Source organism: Saccopteryx leptura, chromosome 3 (genome assembly GCF_036850995.1).
Source record: "Saccopteryx leptura isolate mSacLep1 chromosome 3, mSacLep1_pri_phased_curated, whole genome shotgun sequence".
Taxonomy (NCBI): Eukaryota; Metazoa; Chordata; class Mammalia; order Chiroptera; family Emballonuridae; genus Saccopteryx; species Saccopteryx leptura.
The window spans coordinates 51,408,612-51,434,835 of NC_089505.1; the positions used below are offsets into that span (position 1 = coordinate 51,408,612).

A 26,224-nucleotide genomic window follows, 5' to 3' on the forward strand; every position below is an offset into this window, starting at 1 on the left:
TTTGTTTGTTTAATTTGTTGATTTTTAGATGGGATGGGGGGGAGTGGAGAGAAAGAAAAAAAGAAAGAGGGAGGAGAAGTGGGAAGCATCAACTCTTAGTAGTTCCTATATGTGCTTTGACCAGGCAAACCCAGGGTTTCGAACCAGCAACCTCAGCATTCCTGGTCGACACTTTATCCAGTGCACCACCACAGGTCAGGCTCAGGACAACACTCTTAACCAACTGAGCTAACTAGTCAGGGCACGCCCATCACCCCTTATTAATGTGAATAATTTCTCATATAGCTACATCTCTTTGAATTTATATATATATCTTAAACTGTTTTTGAAAATTGCCAGAGCTGTGAATAGTTAACTTTTTACTAAGCCTCAAAATCTGTGGTTAAAAATAAGTTTTCAAAAATAAATTTTATACACTATTTTTTAAAATAAGGGCTATACTGGTATAATGAGTATCAGATGGACCTTAAGAGAAAATATTATAAATAACTATCTAAGGCCTGTTTGTTCTGCCTTAATGTATGTTAAAATTAACTCAGATTGATATCATTGAAGACCTTAACTAATATTGAATATTAAATACTCCTTTTCTTCAGCTTTTCCTATCAGACTCTAAAACAAGTACTACCTCCAGTATTGGCAGAGAAAGAACTTTTCTAAAGAAACCAAAGGAGAGTCAAGTCCAATATAAAAACACTTTTAAGAATGGGCCCTGGCTGGTTGGCTCAGTGGATAGAGCATTGGCCTGGTGTATAGACGTCCCAGGTTCGATTCCCCGTCAGGGTACACAGGAGAAGCAACCATCTGTTTCTCCTTCCCCCCCCCCCGCCTCCCTCCCCTTTCTCTCTCCCCTCTTCCCGCAGCCAGTGGCTCAGTTAGTGCAAGCATCGACTCTGGGCACTGAGGATAGTTCGGTTGATTCAAGCATTGGCTCTAGATGGGGGTTGCCAGGTGGATTCCAGTTGGGGCACATGCAGGAGTCTGTCTCACTATCTCCCTTCCTCTGCACTTAAAAGAAAAAAAAAAAGAAAGAAAAGGTTGGTTTATTTGGCTCCCAATACTAGAAACAAAAATCTTAAAGTCATATATATATATATTTTTTTTTTTTTAAGATAAGAGGAGGAGAGAGAGGCAGAGTCCCACATGTGCCCCAACTAGGATCCACCCAGCAACCCTGTCTGGGGCTGATGCTCAAATACAAGCTATTTTTAGCATCTGAGGCCAACACACTCTCAGACTAACCAGGGCCACGCTTGAACCAATTGAGCCACTGGGTGCGAGAGGGAAAAGAGAAGGGGGGGAGCAGATAGTCACTTCTCCTGTGTGCTCTGCCCAGGAAACAAACCCCAGATATCCATACACCAGATCAGTGCTCTATCTATGGAGCTACTGCCAGGTGTCATATTTCAAGATATTGTTCGTTTCTACTACATATTTGATGTATTTATACTACAGTTATAAGTGAGAATCAACTTTATCTCTCGAATTAAAGATATTTATTAGCCATTATTTCTGTTAGTCTCAGATTGCAGTGTATACTGAAATGTAAAGTGCAGTTTTAAAGTTAACTGGATTATATTAGGAAAAAATGACCAATACATTTTTTATGTTACTTTTGAGTATTTTTTATCCATATTAGAAATTCTTTTCTCGACTTGCATGTGTTGTTGGTGGGATCCTACCTCAGGAATAATCTTTCTGGAATTCAGTTTGACAGTATCTTTCAAAAAATATTTTTAGTGTACACCATTTACCATGAAATTTTAAGAAAACAGTTTTTTCAGCCCTGACCAGTGCGTCAGCCCAGTGTGTGGAAGTCCCGAGTTTGATTCCCGGTTAGGGCACACAGGAGAAGCATCCATCTGCTTCTCCCCCCTCCTCATCCCCCCCCAGTCTCTCTCTCTCTCTCTCTCTCTCTCTCTCTCTCTCCTCCTCCTGCAGCCATGGCTTGAATAGTTCAAGCAAGTTGGCCCCAGGCACTGAGGATGGCTCCATGACCTCACCTCAGGTGCTGAAATAGCTTAGTTGCCGAGCAATGGAGCAGCGGCCCCAGATGGGCAGAGCATCGCCCTGTAGGGGGCTTGCCAGGTGGATCCTGGTTGGGGCATGTGTGAGAGTCTATTTGTCTACCTCTCTGCCTCTCCGCCTCTCACTTAATTTAGAAAAAAAGGGAATTTCACTTATAGAAATTTATTCTAAGATTACAATCAGGTGTACCAATTATATATGAAATATTAGAAAACATTTTTAATGACCTAAATTTTCAGTGATAGGAGTTTGGTTAAATTATACTACTATATATCCATACATTGAAATACAGTGCAACTGTTAAAATAATATAAAGGAACTAAGTGTGACATGGGAGATGTTCACAATATACCATTAAATGAAAGGAGAACGTTACCAAATAGTATATGATCTATGACCCCAAATGAGAAAAGATTTACAGATGTACATAAAAGGTTTGGAGTATCTTTTATCTGAATGGTAAGATGATATTGATGGCTATTTTCTTCTTTGTGCCCTTTTATGTTTTGTAAGTATTCGAAAACGTATTATAAAATAATTCGTGTGCCTTTTTTAGGTTGGGTGGTTCTAGAAAGAAATTTCCTTCTACTTCACAAAGACATTTTCTATTTCTTTATACTCATATTTTCTCTTATTTTACAATTGACCTAGTTGTGTGTCATACAAATCCATAAATGTCTAGGAATGACCCAGGACCTTATTGGCAGCTGTGATAACTGAGTTGGTCTCTGTGTAACTGAACTAGCAATATTAGATGTTTTAAAGAGTTGTAACAAAATATACCATGATGCATAAGGAAAGTGTGATAAAAACAGAGAACTTAGGAAGCAACTTAATATTGGACGAATGTGTGTGTTTAGGGAGGTTCTTTAGTATTAAACAGTGTGTTAGGAAAGTTACTCTTGGTGAAACTTGTTTCTTACAATGACTTCCTCCTTACCCTACTCTATTTTTAACCCTCTAGTATGTTTGTGCTACTAAAAGGAGCTACTAAGGAACAGTCCTTTAAGATTGGTCAGGAAATTGCTGAAGCTGTAACTGCTACCAATCCAAAACCTGTGAAATTGAAGTTTGAAAAGGTAAGAAAAATGTAACACTAATGATAACATATAAAATTCACATAGCTTCTAGACTTTTCTGATTTGTTCAATATATTTTCAGAATCAGTAACAGTACACAGGTCTATTAAAGTGTTATAATTTTCTCAAATCATTTAAAGTAATGCCTTTACATAAAGAAATGAAAATATTGTTTCAGTTAACTATTGCTGTGTAACAGACCACCCAAAATGTAATGGTGTGAAACAACCACCGTTAATTATGCTGACAGATTTTATGACTCAGGAATTCAGAAAGGTTGCAGCAGGGATGGCATATCCTGCTCCACTGTGTCTAAGTCATCAGCTGAGAAAACCTAAGAGGCTGGAGGGGACCCAGCTGAAGCTAAGGACTGAACTCACCTGAGGCGTGTTCACTGTCATGTCTGGGGTTGATGCTGGCTACTGTTTGGGACATCAGCTAGGGCTGCCAGCTGTAACACCTACACGTGGCCTTTCCCTGGGGCTACTTGTTCTTCCTCACAGCATGATGGCTGAGTTCCCGTGGATGGTGAACTCCCAAAGAGGAACAGACAAAAGCTGTTCTGCTTTCTGTGACCTAGTCTCAGTCACATAGCATCATATCCTATCTACAGTTGATGGAAAGAATGTTAGAGTCACATTGTACAAAGACCAGGTGGAATGGGAGATATTATTTCTTTGAAAAATATACTCTGCCAGAAGGACCTTTGACTATTTTTACTTTACTTTAGATATGAAATATGTATTTAGTTCTTTCTATATAAAAGATACATAGCTAGGAGGGGTGTGGAATGCAAAGAAGCCTACAACACAGTCCTGCCTTATAAGAGACAGTAATCTAAAAGGAAAGATTAGAAGTATATATAAATGATTCCTTTTATTGTAAACAATAGCAGCTCATAAGAGCAGGTACCCTAAGCCAGTGGTTCTTAAACTTTTTGAAGTCAGGGTGCATTTAAAATCCTACAAATAATTGTAGGCGACCTATATACAAATTTCTGAGAAATATGTTATAATAATTGAGTCAAATATTAAAGAAGAAAAATATAAAGTCCAAGCTGCTTTTATGGTAATTTGGTAATTAAATGAAATAAATATGACAAAATTAAATTTATTCTGACATTAAAAAACATTTTTATGTTACATTTTTTGAGTTACGCTTTTTAGAATTCGTAAAAAAGAGGTTAAAAAATAAATGACAAAAAAGTTATCTTTTCATATATATAGATACATTCTTAGTAAGATTTAGTAAATTTGACAGGTCCCGGCACGAATGTATTAAGTTTTATCATTCTTGTGTTTATGAGAAACATGAGCCTGATGTGTCCTAGCAATTTCTTCAATGTTTGGGCATATATTTGAAAGGCAAACTCTCATTTCCTCGTCAATACATTGAAGAATTCCTCTCTTTTCACTCTTAATTGCATTGAGTGCAGAAAACCCCCACCATACATATCATCTTAACTTGACACCAAACAAAGGATAGAAGAAACTTGCCTCCAGTCTTTCCGGGGAACATGGTGGTGGGTAGTGTAAACAATCCAGCACCACAGCTTAACAGCCTTTTGCAACCTAATCAGGCAAGTGAGGTTGGGGGTTGGGCAGTCTGTCATCTTACAGCCAGTTCCCCACACCTCTGTCCCCCAAAAATCTAAACTCCAGAATGCTGTTGGTTTTTTGGTCCCCAACAGGCACATATTTCTCTGGAATACCATAGGGCGCACCAGTGTGCCCTGGCGCACATTTTGAGGACCACTGTCCTAAGCACTATAAGAGTACAAAGGTATTTTGTCCTCCTGGCTGGATGGGGACACTCTCTGTAGGAAGTTATTATGTACTGTGTTTCGGAAAGTGGTTAGAATTTCAGTAAGAAGCCGTAGGCTGCAATCATTCTCATAGAAAAAAATAGCATGTAAAAGGGTGTGGAGTTGGAAAAGCTCAATGTGGAAATATGAATTAGCAGGAGAGACGTCTGGAAAAATAAAGTTAAAACCAGATTGTAGAGTGTTTTGAATGCTGAGGTAAAGTGTTTAAACTTTATTGGGGAAAGTTTATCAAACAAGAGCATGATTTAGGGATAGCTATTTTGGGTAGGAGTGGCATCATATGAGTATAGGAGAGGGATTGGAAAGAGGAGAATAAAACAGGATGCCTCTCGCAGCCTGCACAGCCTGAGCTAGTTAGTGAGATGAACTGACAAAAATAAAGGACAACAGATACTGAGAAAGAAGAATGAGTAGAAGTTAGAAGTAGTTGATTTAGTTAGGAGAACTGGTGTAAAAAGGATAAAAGAGGAAGAAAAGAGTCGAAGATGACTCCCAGTGTTTATCATGTACCTACTCTGAAGTAAGAATTATGCTAGAAGAAGCCCTAGCCAGTTGTCTCAGTGGTAGAGCATCGGCCCAGCATGTGGAAGTCACAGGTTCAATTCCTGGTCAGGGCACATAGGAGAAGTGACCATCTGCTTCTCCACCCCTCCTTTCTCTCTCTCTCTCTCTCTCTCTCTCTCTCTCTCTCCCCCTCTCCCCCTTTTCTCCTCCTACAGCTGTGTCTTGATTGGTTTGAACACATTGGCCCCAAGCGCTGAGGGTGGCTCCATGTAGCCTTTGTCTCAGGCACTGAAAATAGTATGGCCCCAGATGGGCAGAGCATCTGCCCCAGACAGGGGTTGCCGGGTGCATCCCGGTCATGGCACATGCAGGTGTCTATCTCCCTGTCTTCCTTCCTTTCACTTGGAAAAGAAGAAGAAAAAAGAATCATGCTAGAAGAGATTCAGAGAAAACTTGGATATGGTATCTGCCTGAATAAAGAGTGAGCCTTTTATTTTTATTTTTTTAACAAAGACAGAGAGAGACAGATAGGGATAGACAGATAGGAAGGGAGAGAGATGAGAAGCATCAATTCTTTGTTGCGGCACCTAGTTGTTCATTGATTGTTTTCTCATATGTGCCTTGACCAGGGGGCTACAGCAGAGTGAGTGACCCCTTGTTTAAGCCAGCAACCTTGGGCTCATGCCAGTGACCTTGGGCTTCAAGCCAGCGACCTTTGGGCTCAAGCCAGCAACCATGGGGTCATGTCTATGATCCCATGCTCAAGCTGGTGAGCCTGTGCTCAAGCCATCAACCTGGGATTTCAAACCTGGGTCCTCTGTGTCCCACTCCGATACTCTATCCACTGCGCCACTGCCTGGTCAGGCAAGAGTGAGCCCTGTAATTGGGGGTTGGGGGGCGAGAGTAAGAAAACGGTGGTAATGAGTGCTGTGGTAGAAGTATGTTTGTGGTGCTGTGGCAAAGTGAAGAGCATAGAGTACTTAGAAAATAACACTAGATATGAAAATTTACCTGAAATGGGTCATAGACCTAAACATAAAAGCAATAACTGCAGTTTCTCAATGAAAACAAACATTTAAGAATTGTGATGCTTTTGTTCATGATAAATATTAGTCTATAGTTTTTTTTTCTTGTATTGTCTTTGCTTTGGGGATGAAAAGAAAAACAGATTGGCCTCATAAAATGAGTTGGAAGTGTTCCCTCTTCTTTTTCTGAAAGAAAAAGTATATAAATTAGTACAATTCATTCTTTCTTAAAGATTGATAGAACTTACCAGTGAAGCCATCTGATCCAGAAATTTTATTGGAGGTGGGATCACAAATTAAACCTTTCATATATATTGAGTTATTCAGGTTTTCTTATGCCAGTTTTGATAACTTGTGGTTGTCAAGTAATTTCTCCATTTCTCCTAAGTTTGACATATGGACATGAATTATTTATAGTTCCTTGTGATTTTGATAACAATAAGATTTTTAGTGACATCCTTTCTTCCACTTTTGATATTAATAATTTTCTTTTTTTCCTTGATCATTCCAACTAGAGGTTTATCCATTTATTGAACTTTTTAGAGAACTATATCATTAATTTTCTCTCTTTATTTTCTTCCGTATACTTACTTAGAGTTTAGATTGCTTTTCTTGTCCTGTCTTCTTAATTCAGAAACTTTCAAACATTGGTTTCAAACAAATACTTTTAATATAAACATTTAAAGATAAAAATTTACCTCTAAACACTGCTTTAGCTCCAAATTTTAATATTTTTTTTATTATTTTTCATTTACTTCGGTGATAAGACCCGTAGGTTATTTAGAAGTGTGTTAAGTTCCACATATTTAAGGATATTCCAGAAACCTTTTTATTATTTCTAATTCCATTGTGATAAAAAAAAAAAAAAAAACATACTGCCTGACCTGTGGTGGCGCAGTGGATAAAAGCATCGACCTGGAATACTGAGGTCGCCGGTTCAAAACCCTGGGCTTGCCCAGTCAAGGCACATATGGGAGTTGAAGCTTCCTGCTCCTCCCCTCCCCCCTCTCCCCCCCTAAAATGAATAAATAAAAAAAAGAAAAAAAAAGAAAAAAAAAAACATACTCTATGATTTCACTGCTTTGTGAATTTGAAATTTATTATTTGGTCCAGCATATGGTCTGTCTTAGTAAATGTCCTCATGTAACCTTGAATAGCCATGTGTATTCTGGTTATTGGGTAGAATGTTCTATAAATGTCACTTCAGCCTGACCAGGCGATGGTGCAGTGGATAGAGCGTCAGACTGGGATACAGAAGGAACCAGGTTCTAGACCCTGAGGTCGCCAGCTTGAGCACAGGCTCATCTAGTTTGAGCAAAAGCTCACCAGCTTGAGCCCAAGGTTGCTGGCTCAAGCAAGGGGTTACTCAGTCTGCTGAAGGCCCACGGTCAAGGCACATATGAGAAAGCAATCAATGAACAACTAAGGTGTCGCAACGAAAAACTGATGATTGATGCTTCTCATCTCTCCGTTCCTGTCTGTCTGTCCCTGTCTATCCCTCTCTCTGACTCTGTCTCTGTAAAAAAAAAAAAGAAAAGAAATGTCACTTCAGTAGGTAATGTTGTTGAAGTCTTCTATGTTCTAATTTTATGTCAATTGTTAAGAGAGGTATTAAAGGGCCCTGGCTGGTTGGCTCAGTGGTAGAGTGTCAGCCTGGCATGCAGGAGTCCCGGGTTCAATTCCCAGCCAGGGCACACAGGAGAAGCGCCCATCTGCTTCTCCACCCCTCCCCCTCTTCTTCCTCTCTGTCTCTCTCTTCCCCTCCTGCAGCCGAGGCTCCATTGGCGCAAAGATGGCCCGGGCACTTAGGATGGCTCCATGGCCTCTGCCTCAGGTACTAGAGTGGCTCTGGTCACAACAGAGCAACGCCCCAGATGGGCAGAGCATCGCCCCCTGGTGGGCATGCCAGGTGGATCCTGGTCGGGCGCATGTGGGAGTCTGACTGCCTTCCTGTTTCCAACCTCAGAAAAATAAAAAAATTTAAAAAAAGAAAAACAACAACAAAAAAGATAACAGAAAGAATGTTGTGACCCATACTAGCCCTTTCTTCACTCAGCAGAAAGTCCCTTATTCATTCATTGTTTCTTTTTATCACCTGACTTTCCTCCCCTGTAATCCTGTTGCCTTTGTTCTTGTACAGAATTTTTTTCCTCTGCTCAATAAAAGCTGTGAGAAACAGGGAAAAAAATAAAGAGAGGTATTAAAATCTCCAAGTATAATCATGGATTTAGTATTTTTCTTTTAGTTCTGTCAGTTTCTATTTCATACATTTTGATGTTTTCTTATTAGGTGCATATACGATTATGTATCTTCTTGGTGCATTATACTTTTATCTTTTATATTCTTGTCCTGAAATCTTTTTGATATTAAATAGCAACTCGGCTTTCTTTTGATTAGTGTTAGCATGTGTATCTTTTTCCATTTTTTATTTTTAACCTTTTTGTGTCCTTGTATTTAAAATGGATTTCTATTAGATAGCTTATAGTTGAACCTCACTATTTGATTAGATTCAATATGATCATTTCTTCCCTTTTTTGGGGATGTTTAGACCATTTACATTTAATGTGATTATTAATAAAGCTTGGGGGGCCAAAGAAAGGATCAATTTGGTAACTTAAGAAAAGGGAGAGGGCACACACCCATTGATCTAGGAATTCCTTTCAGTAAATTTGCCTATGAATTAATCCATGCAAGGTTGTTGGAATATTATTTATAATTCCAAAAGATTGGAAACATTCTAAATGGCCCATAGTAGGTAACTAGCTACATAAATTGTGATACCCTCACATAATGGACTGCTCTCTCCAAGATAAATTATTAAATGAAATATGCAAAGTGCAGAATGATATATATAGTAAGCTACCATTATGTGTATAAATACATGTATTTGCATAGAATATCTCTGGAAGGATATACAGGAAATCAGTAACAGGTTAAAGTAGAAGTTTGGGGGGACCAGGATTTTTTATTATATATTCTCATAACGTCTTACTATTTTAAGATATCTGTTAGAAATCCACTTTAAATACATGTGTAGGTATTACTTAAAGTAATTTTTAATTGTTTAGAAATATGGGATTGATGACTTTTGAGAAAGCAGTATCAGTTGAGGTAGGAGCAAAATTGATAGTACAAGTCAAGGAGTAAGTGATAAAGACGTGAAGACGGCTCATTGTGGTGCTTTCACCTCCAAGTATTCCATCATGAGTTTGTTGAGCCCTAAGCCATATGTAGAATTTTCCTATGATTGACATTTGGTTAGAAAAGGAAAAAGACATAAAAAATAAGATATTCATGTAGGGGAAAAGGCTTACTGAGACACTTTTGTTGATTTCATCACAGGTATATTTGCCCTGTGTTCTACAAACAAAAAAGAGGTATGTGGGTTACATGTATGAAACATTGGATCAAAAGGACCCAGTATTTGATGCAAAAGGAATAGAAACAGTCAGAAGGGATTCCTGCCCTGCTGTTTCTAAGGTAAGTTTTATCTTGTTTTCATCTTTAAGAAATAAGTGGCTAAGTAATTTGGTGAAAATCATTAAACACACATCAACATGGAGGAACTACAGCCTATATGACTATAACTATAATAAGAACTAAATGATTTTTGAGAATTCATTTCTAATAAAACAACTTATTTGCTTTAGTCTTTAATTAATTATTTATTTGTTTATTTGTATTTTTCCAAAGTTAGAAGCAGGGAGGCAGTCAGACAGACAGACTCCCACATGTGCCCAACAGGGATCCACCTGGCATGCCCACCAGGGGGAAATGCTCTGCTCATCTGAGATGTTGCTCCATTTCTGCTGGAGCCATTCTAGCGCCTGAGGCAGAGGCTACAGAGCCATCCTCAGCACCTGGACCAATTTTGCTCCAGTGGAGCCTTGGCTGCAGGAGGGGAAGAGAGTGATAGAGAGAGAGGAGAAGGAGAGGGTGGAGAAGCAGATGGGTGCTTCTCCTGTGTGCCCTGGTCAGGAATTGAACCTGGGACTGCTACACGCTGGGCCGACACTCTACCTCGGAGCCAGCCGGCCAGGGCGAAAACATAAATGTTTCATGTTGCTCATCACATAGCGAATGTTTCATCTGCCTGTCATTCCAATATGATTTTCCCCAAACAACATAAAAGTATTTTTAGAAATAGCAAGCTATATAAAGTATCCAAAATATTTTCCAATTTCTAATAATTTATTTATCTAGGTTGTTTAAAGATAGATTAAGTAATCTAGTGGTTACATAATTGAAAATATAACAATGATGACATACTAGAGGATGTTTTATCTATGAGCATATCCCTTTTTTATTTTAAAGATACTTGAGCGTTCTCTGAAGCTGCTATTTGAAACAAGAGATATAAGTTTGATTAAACAGTATGTTCAGCGACAGTGTATGAAGCTTCTGGAAGGAAAGGCCAGCATACAGGACTTTATCTTTGCCAAGGAATACAGAGGAAGTTTCTCTTATAAACCTGGAGCTTGTGTGCCTGCCCTTGAACTTACAAGGTAATGATGTACACAACAGTACAACTCTCAATACTTAGCAAACGTAGCCCTGTGATTCTGAACATTTGGAATAGATGAAGACACCTTATCCATAGGCACAGACACACAGTTGTTTCTTCACCTGCCCACATGAAGCCTCACTAAAGGTGAATGGATGTTCCCCAGTACTTGGGAGCTCTGAGGAGGAAGAAAGAGCTCAGAACTCCTCTTCTGGGCTCCCTTTGGGTAACTAAATTCAGTGAAATTGTAACCTGGTATGGAGTCTGAGTCATTGTTTCTCACATCAGAATCAGTAGGTAATCCTTAATACTGATCTAGCAAAGCACTTACATGCTATCATTCTAACCAGATTATCTAACGAGCTAAATGTTCTCTAATCTTTCATTGTTAGATTTATGATTTTTAGTTCTTATTCCTAGGGGATAGAAAACATTTTTAGGCTAGTTGATACCCGCCAGCTCATACTGTCTTCCAGCTGGCAGTGATTGACAGAGTAAGTTTTAAACTCTCACAGCATATCCACTTGGTGCCAGCTAAGTGAAATGTATATAGTTCTCAAAAAGGTTGTGACTCTAACTCAAAGGCACCCCTTGTAGATTTTTTTTTTTTTTTTTTAGAAAATGAGCTTTAACAGGGTGACATTGATCAATAAGAGTACATAGGTTTCAGGTAAACATTTCTATAGCATTTGAACTGTTGGTTATATTGTATACCCATCACCCAAAGTCAGATCATTTTCCATCATCTTATACTTGTCCCTCTTACACCCCCCTTCCCTCTGCCTCCCTACTCCCCCTCCTCTGGTAACCACTTCACTTTTATCTGTCCCCAAGTCTCAGTTTTATATCCCCCATGTGTGAAATCATACAGTTCTTAGCTTTTTCTGATTTACTTATTTCACTCAGTAGATGTTTTATTGTTTCATTATTGTTTAATTCTCATTTAATTTTCTGGAAAGGTGCCTTCCATGACAGTCTTTGAATGCATATTTTATTTGGGTTTAAATAGGAAAATGCTTACTTATGATCGGCGCTCTGAGCCTCGAGTTGGGGAACGAGTGCCATACGTGATCATTTATGGGTCCCCTGGAGTACCACTTATCCAGCTGGTAAGACGCCCAGTAGAAGTCCTGCAGGACCCAACTCTGAGGTTGAATGCCACTTACTATATCACCAAGCAAATCCTTCCACCCCTGGCAAGAGTCTTCTCACTTATTGGTATTGATGTCTTCAACTGGTATCATGAATTACCAAGGGTAAGTCTACTAAATAGTACCTGAGCTGTGACTATACAGAGAATTCACTTAAAATTTCCAGTAAAAGTAAATGTTTTATTTATGTGCTGTGAGAGGCATATCAGATACTGTCATCCTAAACTGGTAAAGGGGCTGTACCCTTCTGATTTTCTAACAGAAACTTAAGTTTTCTCTAAACACCTTCCCAGCTGGTTTCACACTGGCTATATTATAGAATATTAAAATAATTCCCACAATTTCAGTGGTAAACACTAAACTACAAAATAACTTAGTAAACTAGCTAATAAAAAAGAGAGCGCTACATTTCCTTCAAAATGGGTATTGAAGAAACATATGTATAGGATGTAGTATGTAGATGTAGTCCGGAAGAAAGCAGACTAAAGAAATAATGTCAAAATAGCATTTTACTAAAGTAAAACATGCAATGTGGAGTCCTAGCAATCTTGACTCGTTGGAAGCCTGAAGGAATGATCTGATTTTTTTTTTTTTTAGTGAGAGGAGGGGAGGAAGAGACAGACTCCCACAGATGCCCTGATGGGGATCCACCCAGCAAGCCCACTAGGGGGTGATGCTCTGCCCATCTAGGGCCCTTGCTCCATTGCAGCCTGAGCCATTTTTTCTTAATGCCTGAGGTGAAGGTCGTAAAGCCATCCTCAGTGCCAGGCCAGGACTGATCTACTATAATAAGTTGGGATACCTTACTCTAGGAGAGTAGTAGTTTTTATTTTCTGTTTAGAATTAGATCTGTGGCCCTGGCCAGTTGGCTCAGTGATAGAGCATTGGCTGGATGTGTGGATGTCCCGGATTCAATTCCCGGTCAGGGCACACAGATGGCTGCTTCTCCACCCCTCCCCCTCACTTCTGTCTCTCTTTCTGTCTCTCTCTTCTCCTCCCCTCCTATAGCCATGGCTCAACTGGAGCAAGCTGGCCCCCAGTGCTGAGGATGGCTACATGGCCTCCACCTCAGGCACTAAGAAGAGCTTGGTTGCTGAGCAACAGAGCAATGCCCCAGATGAACAAAGCATTGCCCCCTAATGGGCTTGCTGGGTGGACCCCCATTGGAGCACATGCCAGAGTCTGTTTCTGCCTCTCCTCACTGAGTTAAAAAAAAAAATTAGATCTGCTCAGTCATTTGCTGTTATTTCAGATTATGAAAGTCTGATGGCAGTCAGGCAAACTGATAAAAGTTGATACTCAAATTATTTTCCCTGGAACGTTGAGGTCACTGGTTCAAAACCCTGGCCTTGCCCAATCAAGGTACATACGGCAAGCAATCAATGAACAACTAAAGTGAAGCAGTTATGAGTTGATGCTTCTCACTCATCCTCTCTCTGTAAAAATCAATAAATAAAAATTTTTTTTTTAATTTTCACTTTCTCAATAAGCACTTAGGGCCACAAGGAAAAGAATAAGCTAGTAAACTGAGGTTGAAGTTGTGCTTCAGAGAATCTATGCTGGTCAACATCTGCAGTGCTGTGTCCTGGCTCTGTGCCAGAAAGCTATTACTACTTTCCATTTCATCTACAGCAAGAATGTCAAGCCAATGGCATTTGTAAGCTGACCTAATAACTTTTATGTAGCTACTCAGTGTTTCTTCAATGAATGCAGTGATGTCTTAGAAAACCTGTCATTAGCATGAGAATAGCGGCACCGCTATGAAGCTGGCACAGACTTCTTTCTGAATTGATGTTTTTATAGATGCAGAAAGCCAGCAGCTCCTCTCGAAGTGAGCCTGAAGGGCGGAAAGGCACGATTTCACAGTACTTCACCACCTTGCACTGCCCAGTGTGTGACGACCTGACCCAGCATGGCATCTGTGGTAAATGTCGGAGCCAGCCTCAGCATGTTGCAGTCATCCTCAACCAAGAAATTCGAGAGTTGGAACGTCAACAGGAGCAACTTGTAAAGGTACAGCCTTGTTCAATAGACCGAGAATCCTAAACAATCTGATTATTGAGGGAAATGTAGTCAAGGCTCAAGGTATGAGATATAAAACTGGTATGAAAAGTGGAGTAAGGATTCTATGTTAGTAAACTTCTTAAAATCTCAAAGTATAATTGAACTAAACTTATTAAAAATAACTTGTTTTATCACTTTTTTTGTTTTTAATGAATAGTGTATTATGTTTATTAAAACCTAGAATTCAGTTTCTTTTATAGTAGTATTATTAAAAAAGAAAGAAAAGCCTGACCTATGGTGGCGCAGTGGATAAAGCATTGACCTGGAACACTGAGGTCACCGGTTCAAAACCCTGGGCTTGCTTAGTCAAGGCACATATGGGAGTTGATGCTTCTTGCTCCTTCCCCTTTCTCTCTCTCTCTCTCTCTCTCTCTCTCCCTCTCTCTCTCCCTCCCTCCCTCCCTCCCTCCCTCCCTCTCTCTCTCCTCTCTAAAATGAATAAATAAATTTTAAAAATTAAAAAAAAGGAAAGTACCCCTTTGCTGTGCCTACCATATCTACTTTCAATTATAAAAATCTGGTTGTCTGGCACATGACTAGTAAGCTTGGAAGGTTTGCCATTCTAGGAGTCCAGGCAGAAAATGAGCAGTGAACGTGATTAAGTCTTACTATGTGCCAGAGACTGTTCTAGCCCTCTTACAGATGAGTAACACTATGAATGTTACACTTCTACTAAGTATCTGAGCTGGGATATAGACATAAAATGCAGAGAGATTTTTCAAGTAGGAGTTCTAGCAGAAATAGACAACAAAAATATCTTGAAATAAGTTGGAAAGTGATATCTAAAGAAAAATCATCAGAGTACATTTTTAAAAACAAAGTAGTGTATTGCTTAAAAGAATGATTATATCTCACCTGACCAGGCAGTGGTGCAAGGGATAAAACATTGGACTGGGAAGCAGAGGACCCAGGTTCAAAACCCTGAGGTCACCAGCTTGAGCACAGGCTTACCCGGCTTGAGTGTGGGGTCACTGGCTTGAAGCCCAAGGTCGCGGGCTTGAGCAAGGGCTCACTCGTTCTGCTGTAGCCCCCCACTCAGGGCACATATGAGAAAGCAATCAATGAACCTTGATCCTTTTCATCTCTCGCCCTTCCTGTCTGTCCCTCTCTCTGTCTCTTTCACTCAAAAAAAAAAAAAGAATGATTATATCTTATACCACCATATTTCAAGTTACATTTCAGCTTTCAAGCTCGAAAAGTTTTGAGATAGAATTTGTTTTGTCCTGTTTTAGAAGATCAATATGTAGTTATTAAAATGTTTTAAAAACAACCAGATAATTGAGAGACAGGTGCTTTAATGGCAAATAAATCATGCTGATAGGACATCGGGATTCTAGTCTAGAGTTCATAATATTGGCCACATCCCTTGGCCTCCTCATTATCAGAATCAGACGTTGAGCCAGCGCTTCTTCATACTCCCGTCTAGCTCTAACATCGGGAAGGCTCTATGCAGTCACTCCTAGCAGCTCCTCTGCTCACAGGCCTGACACAACCCAACCACCAGTATAGAGAGGCCAGGCTCTGCCACTTGTGCTCAAATTAAAGAAGCTTTTGAACCAAGACAGACTCAATCCACAGCTCTTAATAGGACATTTTAGCTGTCACACAGGTGAATAGGGAGTGACTCCATCTCTGAGGAGACTAGGCATTTAGGAATTCAAATGATAGAAAGATGATTAAGGATTGGTAAAGTATAGACTATTTCATCTGCATCATTCTAGTTGCCACACAGTTGGTATTGGCAGAAAGATCTTAAGTTTTAGGGACTATAGCCAGTCATCTGGACTGCATTACACAGATGTCATTAAGGATGATAGACTCTAAAAAGTATGACTGTTTTGATTTAGCCACAGAAGCCTAGCTTATTGAAATAAGTTGAATTTTCCCTCTTCCCTTCCATATCCTGAATGGTTCTTAAATACTTTCACTTTTCTCCTTTTCTGCTGTTACCATCCTAATCGATCTCTTCCCCGCTCTCTCCCTTCTTCTGATAAAATTCAAATTTCTTAGCATGATTTATATGTTTTTCTCCATTCTGACCCTTACCTGCTACCTCTCTATCACCATTTCTTCCCTTCTCCCTGTCACACTTCACCCTCCACCCACATGATACTGAACTTCTTTTAGGTCCAGAAATGCACCTTAATGTCTCTCACGTCCTGGCCTTGAAACATCCTGTTCTCTCTGCCTGAAATGCTTTCCTCTGTCCCCACCAGTCATCATCGAAGAGGAGTAAACTTAAACCCCTCACCAGTGGAGCCTTCCCCGCAGTAGGCCCCGCCCTAACGCCTCTGGCTTCACTGTGATGATGTGTCTGTCTTCCCCACTGGACAGCAGGGAGCCCAGGGAGGCCAGAGACCCAGTGCTTTCCTCACTGCTGAGTGGGCTTTGCCTTGCACAGGGTCCAGCCTGTGCTGGTGGCCTGTGCATATGTATCAAATGAAGGAACAACTTCCTACTGAATGGGCAATTAAAGAAGCAATATGTCACTGGTGTGAAGACCAACCAATTTTCAGTCACTTTGTACTAGTTTTGTGGTTCTAGTCAGAGCAACCACTGAAGTCGCTGGGCATTCCCAGCTTGAGAAACAACCAGCCCTAATAGAAACTTCCTTATTGGCTTCCAGTAGAGGCGCGGCTGTGAGCAGGAGCACCAGTGACGTCGGAGGGTCTCTTCCCAGGACCTTGGGGACATGCCCTGCCATCAATTTAATCAGAACCCTCCTTCAGTATTAGGACTTATTTCCTATAAAATGCAGCCTAAAAGAAGTGATACTGTGCCTGACCAGGTGGTGGTGCAGTGGATAGAGCATTGGACTAGGATGCAGAGGACCCAGGTTCAAAACCCCAGTCACCTGCTTGAGCGTAGGCTCACCAACTTGAGCCCAACGTCGCTCACTGGCTTGAGCAAGGGGTCACTGGCTCGGCTAGAGCCTCCTGGGTCAAAGCACATATGAGAAATCAATCAATGAACAACTAAGGAGCTGCAATGAAGAATTGATGCTTCTCATCTCTCTCCCTTCCTATCTGTCCCTATCTGTCCCTTTCTCTGCCTCTGTCACACACATACACACACACACACAGATATATACTTTTAACTTTAGGGGGTTTTCTTTGTTGTTTTTTTTAAAGACGTTATTCATTAGAGGGGGAGAAAGGGAAAGAGAGAGACAGAGACAGAGAGAGAGAGAGAAGGGGGGAGGAGCAGGAAGCATCAACTCCCATATGTGCCTTGACCAGGCAAGCCCAGGGTTTCGAATTGGCAACCTCAGCATTCCAGGTTGACACTTTATCCACTGGGCCACCACAGGTCAGGCCAATTTTAGGGTTTTTTTTAAAGAGAATTAAAATGTGTGTCTCCTGTAGGAAAACAGAAATTAGAGAATGAAAACAGAAATTAGAGAATGAGAAATAGTGAGAAACATTAGTAATAGATTTTGATATACTTCTCTCAGCCCAAGACCAATCAAGTGATAGAAATAAGAACAATTAGGTAAGACTTAAACAACATTATATGGTATGGTAGAACTTATGATTATATATCAAACTCTATAGCCCAATATTAGAGATACACCTTCTTTTCAGGTATTTATGGAATGTTAAAAAAATATGACCATATCTTAGTCTGTAAAGAAAACCTTAGTAAATTCCAAAAAGTAGAACTATTATACACAACATTTTATCAATACAATGCTATAAAGCTAGTAATTATAAACTCAGAAAATAAAATGATCCTTCTACTTGGAAATTTTAACACTGCCTGTTAAACACCACATTTAAGCCATAGCAGATCTCAGAAAAATTCATCACCTCAAACACTTAATAGTAAACACAAAAAAAGAAATGAATTAAGCATCTGATAAAAACTTTTGAAAAAATAAGAAAACCAGAGGATAGCAAAAAGAATCAATAAAGATTAAAGCAGATATAATTTTTTTAATGTCTGCCTCCTTGTGAGCTAAAAAGTAAGTGTTTCAAGTTTTAAATGTAAACTGAATAGAGTTATAATGCTCAGGGTTCAATCACCAGTAAAGAAAGGATCTAGGAACTAACCATTGAGTTAAATTTAGTAAAGCAAGTAATTCCATCCTGGCTCATTCGCCAGACAAGCACAGAGAGTGCATAAATATTTATCAGTTTGTCCTGGCACTTGAGTGTAGCTGCAGTAGTTCAGTGCTTAGAGCTGTAATACAGAAATTCTGTATTTGGGAGTAGATTTGAGTCTCTTGTCAGAGATCCATTTAGCAAAAGGCTTCACAGAACAGCTTGAGAGCACACTAAAGCACACGTTTCTCAGTGGTCTGCTTGTGGCAGTACATAGTACTAGATAAAATAACCATTGTGCTCAGAAAAACTGCCGTCAGTTGACTGGAAGATACGAAGGCAAAGAACAAAAATGTATCACTCTATGAGACATCCCTAAAACAGGAGCTATCTGCTATAGATCAGAGAAATAACTGAAAAGATAGTCTAAAGTAGTTTTAGTAGTTTTAGTATTCCTTTTTTTTAATGACTTATAAACTTTTTTGTTTGTTTGTTTAGTGAGTGGAGGTGAAGCAGGAGAGAGACTTCTGCATGTGCCCAACCATGATCCACCAGGCAAGCCCACTAGGGGGTAATGCTCTGCCCATCTTGGGCCATTGCTCTGTTGCTCAGCAACCAAGCCATTTTTTTTTTTGGCACCTGAAGTGAAGGCCACAGAACCTTCCTCAGCACCCCAGGCCAACTTGCTCTAGCCAATTGGGCCATGGCTGTGGGGGAGGGGGAGAGAAGCAGATGGCTGCTTCTCCTGTGTGCCCTGACTGGGAATCGAACCTGGGACGTCCACATGCCGGACCAATGCTCTACCACTGAGCCAACCAGCGAAGGCCTGAATACACTATTAAAGTAAAAAAAATCAGCCTATATTTTCTTGACCCTTGGTTCCTCAGTATTATCCTTGTTAATTTGTTAATGTTTTAGAATCTTTTTAACTATGTTTGACTTCAGATGTTACATACTGTTTAAAACTTGATCATTATAAATAACACTTCTTTTTTAAAAATAGCCTTACAGTTTGCCTGACCAGGTGGCGGCGCAGTGGATAGAGCATCAGACTGGGATGCAGAGGACCCAGGTTTGAGACCCCGGGGTCGCCAGCTTGAGCGCGGGCTCATCTGGTTTAAGCAAAGCTCACCAGCTTGGACCCAAGATCGCTGGCTCGAGCAAGGGGTTACTCAGTCTGCTGTAGCCCCTCGGTCAAGGCACATATGAGAAAGCAGTCAATGAACAACTAAGGTGTCGCAAAGAAAAACTAATGATTGATGCTTCTCATCTCTCTCTGTTCCTGTTATCCCTCTCTCTGACTCTCTCTCTGTCTCTATAAAAAAAAAAAATTAGCCTTACAGTTTATTATTTTTCTTCAGATCAGATCTTCATATACATCAGTATCACCTAGGAACCCTAAGAAGTCTAGATTCTTAGGCTATTTATTTCATTCTCTATTCTACTCATTGGTCTAGGCTGGGGCTCAAGCATTTAGTGCATTTTTAAGCTCATGTATAGCCAGGGTTGAGAACCACTCAAATTCTCATCCTTAGATTCTTCTCATACTGAGATATTTTTTCTTCTAAAATAAGAAAATGAATAACTTTTTTATGATTGGCATATAAAAAGATAAAACTGAGAATCTTGAAAATGTTTATAGCTCATTTAAGAGACAGCTTTTGAGTGGTAATTGGGGGAGCTTATTATGCAGATCTTAATAGCATTCTACTGTAAATGAAAGTTGATCTCAGGCAGGAATGAACTGAATCCTTAGGGAACTTTGAGCTGTTTTGTGAAATAATATCCTTTAGAAATGTTTCAACAAAAAATGAAGTCTAGGCTTCAATGAGATGAAAATTAATGAAATGTTCTGTAACGTATTATGTGTCAGATGTCTGCCAGTAATCTCTAGTGGGTCAGAAAGGAGAAATTATAAAAGTTTGTACTTTATACATTTACATAGGAATTTTTCTATCATTTTATGTATTCTCTTCTTTCAGATATGCAAGAATTGCACAAGTTGCTTTGATCGACATATCCCGTGTGTTTCTCTGAACTGCCCTGTACTTTTCAAACTCTCTCGAGTAAACAGAGAATTATCCAAGGCACCATATCTCCGGCAATTACTAGACCAGTTTTAGATTCTCAATATCCCAGAATTCCAGGTGCTATTTTTTTTGGTGTTTACCACTAAACTGTTGTGCATGGTGCTTTTTCAACTTTCATCGAGTCAAGTATGTTCATTGTCTGTTATTTGAAAACTGAAGACTTTTAGGCTAACTAAATTAAAAATTGTATTTGTTGGTCTCTGAATAGCTCACTTCTTACAATGTACAAATTCCTCATCCTTTCACCTTTAATATTGTTTCATAATGCCGGTGTGGAGTCTGCTCCAGTATGTGTAACATCTTGTAAATCCATTTGAATAGATCATGTTTACTTCCCTGTGGACAGAGCACTGAAAACCTCTTTTAAAAAAACCATTCATGTGTTTTCCTTGAACTGTCTGTATCAAGACATGTTACGTAGAGATATCCATTCACTTTATAATTTTGACTGCAAAATATTTTGTAAATACACTTTTTTACTTTTCAAACAACTGAGTAAAACGTGCAATGACTTTTATACAAATGATTTTCAAGTTGTTTGGTATATTTCCTCTAGGATTTGCTTGACTCAGAGTAGAGTTGTTATTCTGATCAAACTGTGCAAACAGTAGTACCATGTGTAGCATTTTGAAACATTCTTTTCTAAAACGCTGTCTTGCTTTAGCTATTAATGGGGCATTGTGAGGAACTGTGCAAAGACATTTTTGTTACAAACCTGTGGGCCTGTTGCAATACTTTAAAAATAAAAAATTTTATTCCATTTTTGTTTTGTATAGACATTTCTATTGCTTCTAAATATGCTTAAAATATTTTCTTTCCTTATGTACTGTACAGTTAATCTTATTTGCCATCATCTTGAACACAAAATGTGTATTTAGAATATTTGTATAACTGTATAAAATGAAGAAGGAATTATGTGGTCAGTGCATTGTTTTTTAAACTGGAAATCATTTTGTTTTAAAAGTTAATAATGGAAACCATATTAAAATTGAATAAAATTGAAATATGGGAGTGTGGTTTTTATCTTGCTGTAAATGATACATGTATTATCTTCATGTGTTATATAAGCTTATGTTGGTTACTTCTTACCCTACTTTTTCTGAATTTTAATAAGGTAAATTTAACTGATTATACCCTAATTGGTATTAAAATTCTCTTACCAAAACTTTAGGATTAAAGTGAACGGCAGCAAAAGTTGTCTAGGAAAAATTTAGCTCTCATTTTTTTTTTTTTTTTTGTATTTTTCCGAAGTTGGAAACAGGGAGGCAGTCAGACAGATTCCCGCATGCCCACCAGGGAGTAATGCTCTGCCCATCTTGGGGCATTGCTCTGCCGCAATCAGAGCCATTCTAGTGCCTGAGGCAGAGGCCACAGAGCCATCCCCAGTGCCTGGGCCAACTTTGCTCCAATGGAGCCTTGGCTGTGAGAGGGGAAGAGAGAGACAGAGAGGAAGGAGAGGGGGAAGGGTGGAGAAGCAGATGGGTGCTTCTGTGTGCCCTGGCCGGGAATCAAACCCGGGACTCCTGCACGCCAGGCCGACGCTCTACCACTGAGCCAACCAGCCAGGGCTAGCTCTCATTTTTTAAGAGTCCTAAGAATCTTCTTGTTAATAGGTTTTGAGTTCATTTTAATGTAGATATAATTAATCTTGAAGCTAGGACTTTCCAGATGGAAAGCAAAATTTACATTATTAGTTTTTAAAAATTTAAATGCCAATTTTTTGTCACCTGAGAATTTATTGAAATTTGGACCTATTCTACCAAAAAAAACTTTTTGTAAGAAGCTTTCAGTTACTTTCATTATTTTCCCTCCATTTTAGATCAGCTGTTAATAAAGGTTTATATTTTTACCCAGCACACACATATATACAACACACACAACTGCATTGTCTGAATAACGCTAAAGAAATAATTTCATTAAACATCCTAAGTTTGTTAAAATATCTTTTTCTCTCATTCTGCCCACTTCCCACCAGTGTCTTTCCCTAGATGTGAGATATTAACAAGAGCTACTTACCACTTTGCCTCCTCTCCCTACCCCAGAGTTCCCAATAAAGAGTGGGAAATCGGCAAATGTTAAATAACCATAAAGTATTCAATTCTATATGATTAGTTTTTTATTTGTTGTGTTTTGGTTTTTTTGTGGCAGAGACAGAGAGAGGGACAGACAGGAAGGGAGAGAGATGAGAAACATCAATTCTTCGTTGTGGTAACTTAGTTGTTCATTGATTGCTTTCTCATGTGTGCCTTGACCGGGGAAGCTACAGCAGACCGAGTGACCCCTTGCTGGAGCCAGCGACCTTGGGTCCAAGCTGGTGAACTTTGCTCAAACCAGATGAGCCCGCACTCAAGCTGACAACCTTGGGGTCTCAAACCTGGGTCCTCCGCATCCCAGTCCAATGCTCTATCCACTGTGCCATCGCCCGGTCAGGCTATGATCAGTTTTCTAACAGTGTCTGAAGAAGGCCAATTTATGGGGAAAGCAGATAAAAAAAATTCTTAGTGTCTGACTGGTAGTGGCACAGTATATAGAGCATTGACCTGGGATGCCAAGGTCCCAGGTTCAAAACCCCAAGGTTGCCAGCTGAGTATGGGCTCATTGACATGATCCCAATGTCACTGGCTTGGCTGGAGCCCCACCACCCCCACCAAGGCATATACAAGAAGCAATCAATGAACAACTAAAGTCTCGCAACTATGAGTTGATGCTTCTCATCTCCATTCCTGTCTCTCTCTTTCCTAATTAAAAACAAAAAAAGTTCTTAAAGGAGGTAGTCTTGTGAGGGCTGGAGCAGGCCACTCAGAGAGAATGGTCATAGGCCTGACCCTCATTAGTCTCAGAAGATATACTCCCTACCATCGCACATGTTGCCCTGCGACCTAAAAATCCCTCCCAGAGCTGTCTTTTATGCTAGCCAAGTCTTGTAGCTGGGTCATCTTGGTCTTCCATCTACTCTGTTTTCATTTTCATTATAGCTGAAACAGCAATATTTCTTAAGGCCTATCAAGCTTTTAAATTGATTTCTCATCAATATAGTACTTATTAAAATATTTGAATATTTGACTTTATAAAATAAAAATAAAACTGGCTGTAAATGGTATTATTGGTGCCCTGCTATGAACCAACAGCTATTTTTAGGCTGGATATGACCCCATCTCTTAGCGAGACTGCCCCGTGAAGGATAGTCTGCTAAGCACATTGTACTTACTAGTATCCTGTAATAAATACCTTTTCTCTTTCCCCTGATGTGATGGGACTTGTTACCTTTAACCATTTTTAGTTTTATAAAAGTGAATGAAGTCTGATACCATTGATACCCCCAGCATTCTGCTTAATGAATAGGTTTATAGAGAAAAATAATCATGGATTATTTCTAGCGTTTGGGATCAGAGGAGGAAGTCATAAGAGACGGTATTGAATCCACAGCCTCTGTCTCATTTTCACACCCTCACCCAAGGATCTTTTGTCACTTTGGCCAAGTCCCAAGAGTGGTTTACAAAACAAAATATTTTGTGGAAGAACCTCAGATTTATAAAATCAGGTTTCTGTGTATATTTTCAAAAAGGGTAATATGACCAGGAAGACAGATGAAGGCATTTTTAAATTAAAATACCTAATCTTGGTTAGAATGTCATCCCAATACACCATGGTTGCAGGTTCAATCCCTGGTCAGGGCACATAGAAGAATCAATGAGTTGGTGTATAAATAAGCAGAACAACAAATTGATGTTTCTCTCTCTCTCCCTTCCTCTCTCTCTAAAACAAACATTTTTAATGGGCAGAGAATCTGAATAAACATTTTTCCAAAGACATACAAATAAACAAGACATGAGAAGATACTCAACATCACTAATCAAAACCACAATAAGATATCACTTTACACCTGTTAGAATGGCTATTATCAAGAAGACAGATCTGACCTGTGGTGGCACAGTGCATAAAGCATCAACCTGGAATGCTGAGGTCACCAGTTCAAAACTCTAGGCTCACCTGGTTAAGGCACATATGGGAGTTGATGCTTCCTGCTGCTCCTCCCCCCCCCTTCTTTCTCTCTCTCCTCACTTAATAAATAGATAAATAAATAAGTGTTGGTGAGGAGAAAAGGGAACCCTTGTGCACTGCTGGTAGGATGTAAATTGACATCCACTATGGAAACAGTGTGGAGGTTCCTCAAAAAATGAAAAGTAGAACTACCATATAACCCAGAGGTTTTACTTCTGGATATTTATCTGAAGGAAACAAAATCACTTTCTCAAAACGATATCTGAACCCCACGTTCACCGTATCACTTGCAATAGTCAAGGCATGGAAACAACCTAAGTGCCCATCAACAGAGAAGTGGGTAAAGAAAATGTGACATTCATACACACATGATGGAATACTAGCTGTAAAAAAAAAATAAGGAAGTCCTGCCATTTGTGACTGCATGGATGGACCTTGAGGGCATGTTGCTAAGGGAAATAAATCTGACAGAGAAAAACAGTATGATATCACATATGTGGGATCTAAAAAAAGAAAAACTATACCCCTAGATACAAAGAACAGATTGGTAGGTTGCCAGAGGTGGGCAAATTGGGTGAAGAGGCTCAAAGGTATAAACTTCCAGTTATAAATGAATCCTGGGGATGTCAAGGACAACAGGGTGACTCTGAGTTAACAATAGGAAATATTTGAAAGTTGCTAAGACCGTAAAAGTTCTCATCAGAAGGAAGAAAATTTTATAACTATGTAGTGATGGATGTTCAGTAAACCTACTGTGATCATTTCACGATACTATACATACGTATCATTATGTTGTACACCTAAAAGTAATACAATGTTATATGTCAATTGTGTCTCAATAAAAATAAAGCAAGCAGCCCTGGCTGGTTGGCTCAGTGGTAAAGCGTCGGCCTGGCGTGCAGGAGTCCCGGGTTCGATTCCCGGCCAGGGCACACAGGAGAAACGCCTGCTTCTCCACCCCTCCCCCTCTCCTTCCTCTCTGTCTCTCTCTTCCCCTCCCGCAGCTGAGGCACCATTGAAGCAAAGTTGGCCCGGACGCTGAGGATGGCTCTGTGGCCTCTGCCTCAGGTGCTAGAGTGGCTCTGGTCGCAACAGAGTGATGCCCCCCTGGTGGCGTGCCGGGTGGATCCCAGTCGGGCACATGCGGGAATCTGTCTGACTGCCTCCCCGTTTCTGGCTTCGGAAAAATACAAAAATAGAAAGAAAGAAAGAAAGAAAAGAAAGAAAAGAAAGAAAAGAAAGAAAGAAAGAAAGAAAGAAAGAGAAAGAAAGAAGATATTCATTTATATTCATTTTTATATACATATGTACACATCTCCAGAAGATGCACAAAAATAACAAGAATGGTTGCCTAAATGAAGGTTGGGGTAAAGGTCAAGGATGAATGATTTATTTAATTCACCTTTGTTCTGTTTGAGTTTATTATGTACCATACACATATACTGTCCATTGAAAACAACTATGTACTCTTGCTGAGTCTCACTTTTTAAATTTTATTTATTTGTTTATTTATTTATTTTATTTAAGTGAGAGGAGGGGAGATAAAGAGACTCACTCCCGCATGTGTCCCAACTGGGACCCACTAAACTACCCCCATCTGGGATCAATGCTCTGCCCATCTGGGGCCATGCTCACAACCAAGCTATTTTTAGTGACTCCACGGAACCATCCTCAGCTCCTGTGGCCAATGCGTTCAAACCAATTGAGCCACACAGCTGTGGGAGGGAAATGACAGAGAGAGAGAGAGAAGGGAGAGGGGGGAGAAGCAGATGTTCACTTCTCCTGTGTGCCCTGACCAGGAATCAAACCCAGGACATCCACACAACAGGTTGACGCTCTACCACTGAGCCAACCAGCCAGGGCCTAAGTCTCACTCTTGTTGCTAGTGGGTTTGTTACCTCAGCTACTT

At 39.8% G+C, this 26,224-nt stretch overlaps 1 protein-coding gene across 4 annotated transcripts in view; it reads left to right on the forward strand.

The window, feature by feature from the left end:
• REV3L (REV3 like, DNA directed polymerase zeta catalytic subunit) overlaps nt 1-21,317 on the forward strand; it is a 178,709-nt gene extending 157,392 nt beyond the window's left edge. For all 4 annotated transcript variants that reach the window (XM_066373454.1, XM_066373456.1, XM_066373457.1 and 1 more), the window contains 6 exons: nt 2,993-3,107; nt 9,804-9,941; nt 10,776-10,966; nt 11,975-12,221; nt 13,920-14,129; nt 20,206-21,317. In XM_066373454.1, the coding sequence (XP_066229551.1) occupies nt 2,993-3,107; nt 9,804-9,941; nt 10,776-10,966; nt 11,975-12,221; nt 13,920-14,129; nt 20,206-20,346 (1,042 nt within the window). In that variant the 3' untranslated portion in view covers nt 20,347-21,317. The remainder of the gene's footprint in view (nt 1-2,992; nt 3,108-9,803; nt 9,942-10,775; nt 10,967-11,974; nt 12,222-13,919; nt 14,130-20,205) is intronic.
• The last annotated feature ends 4,907 nt before the right edge of the window (nt 21,318-26,224 follow it).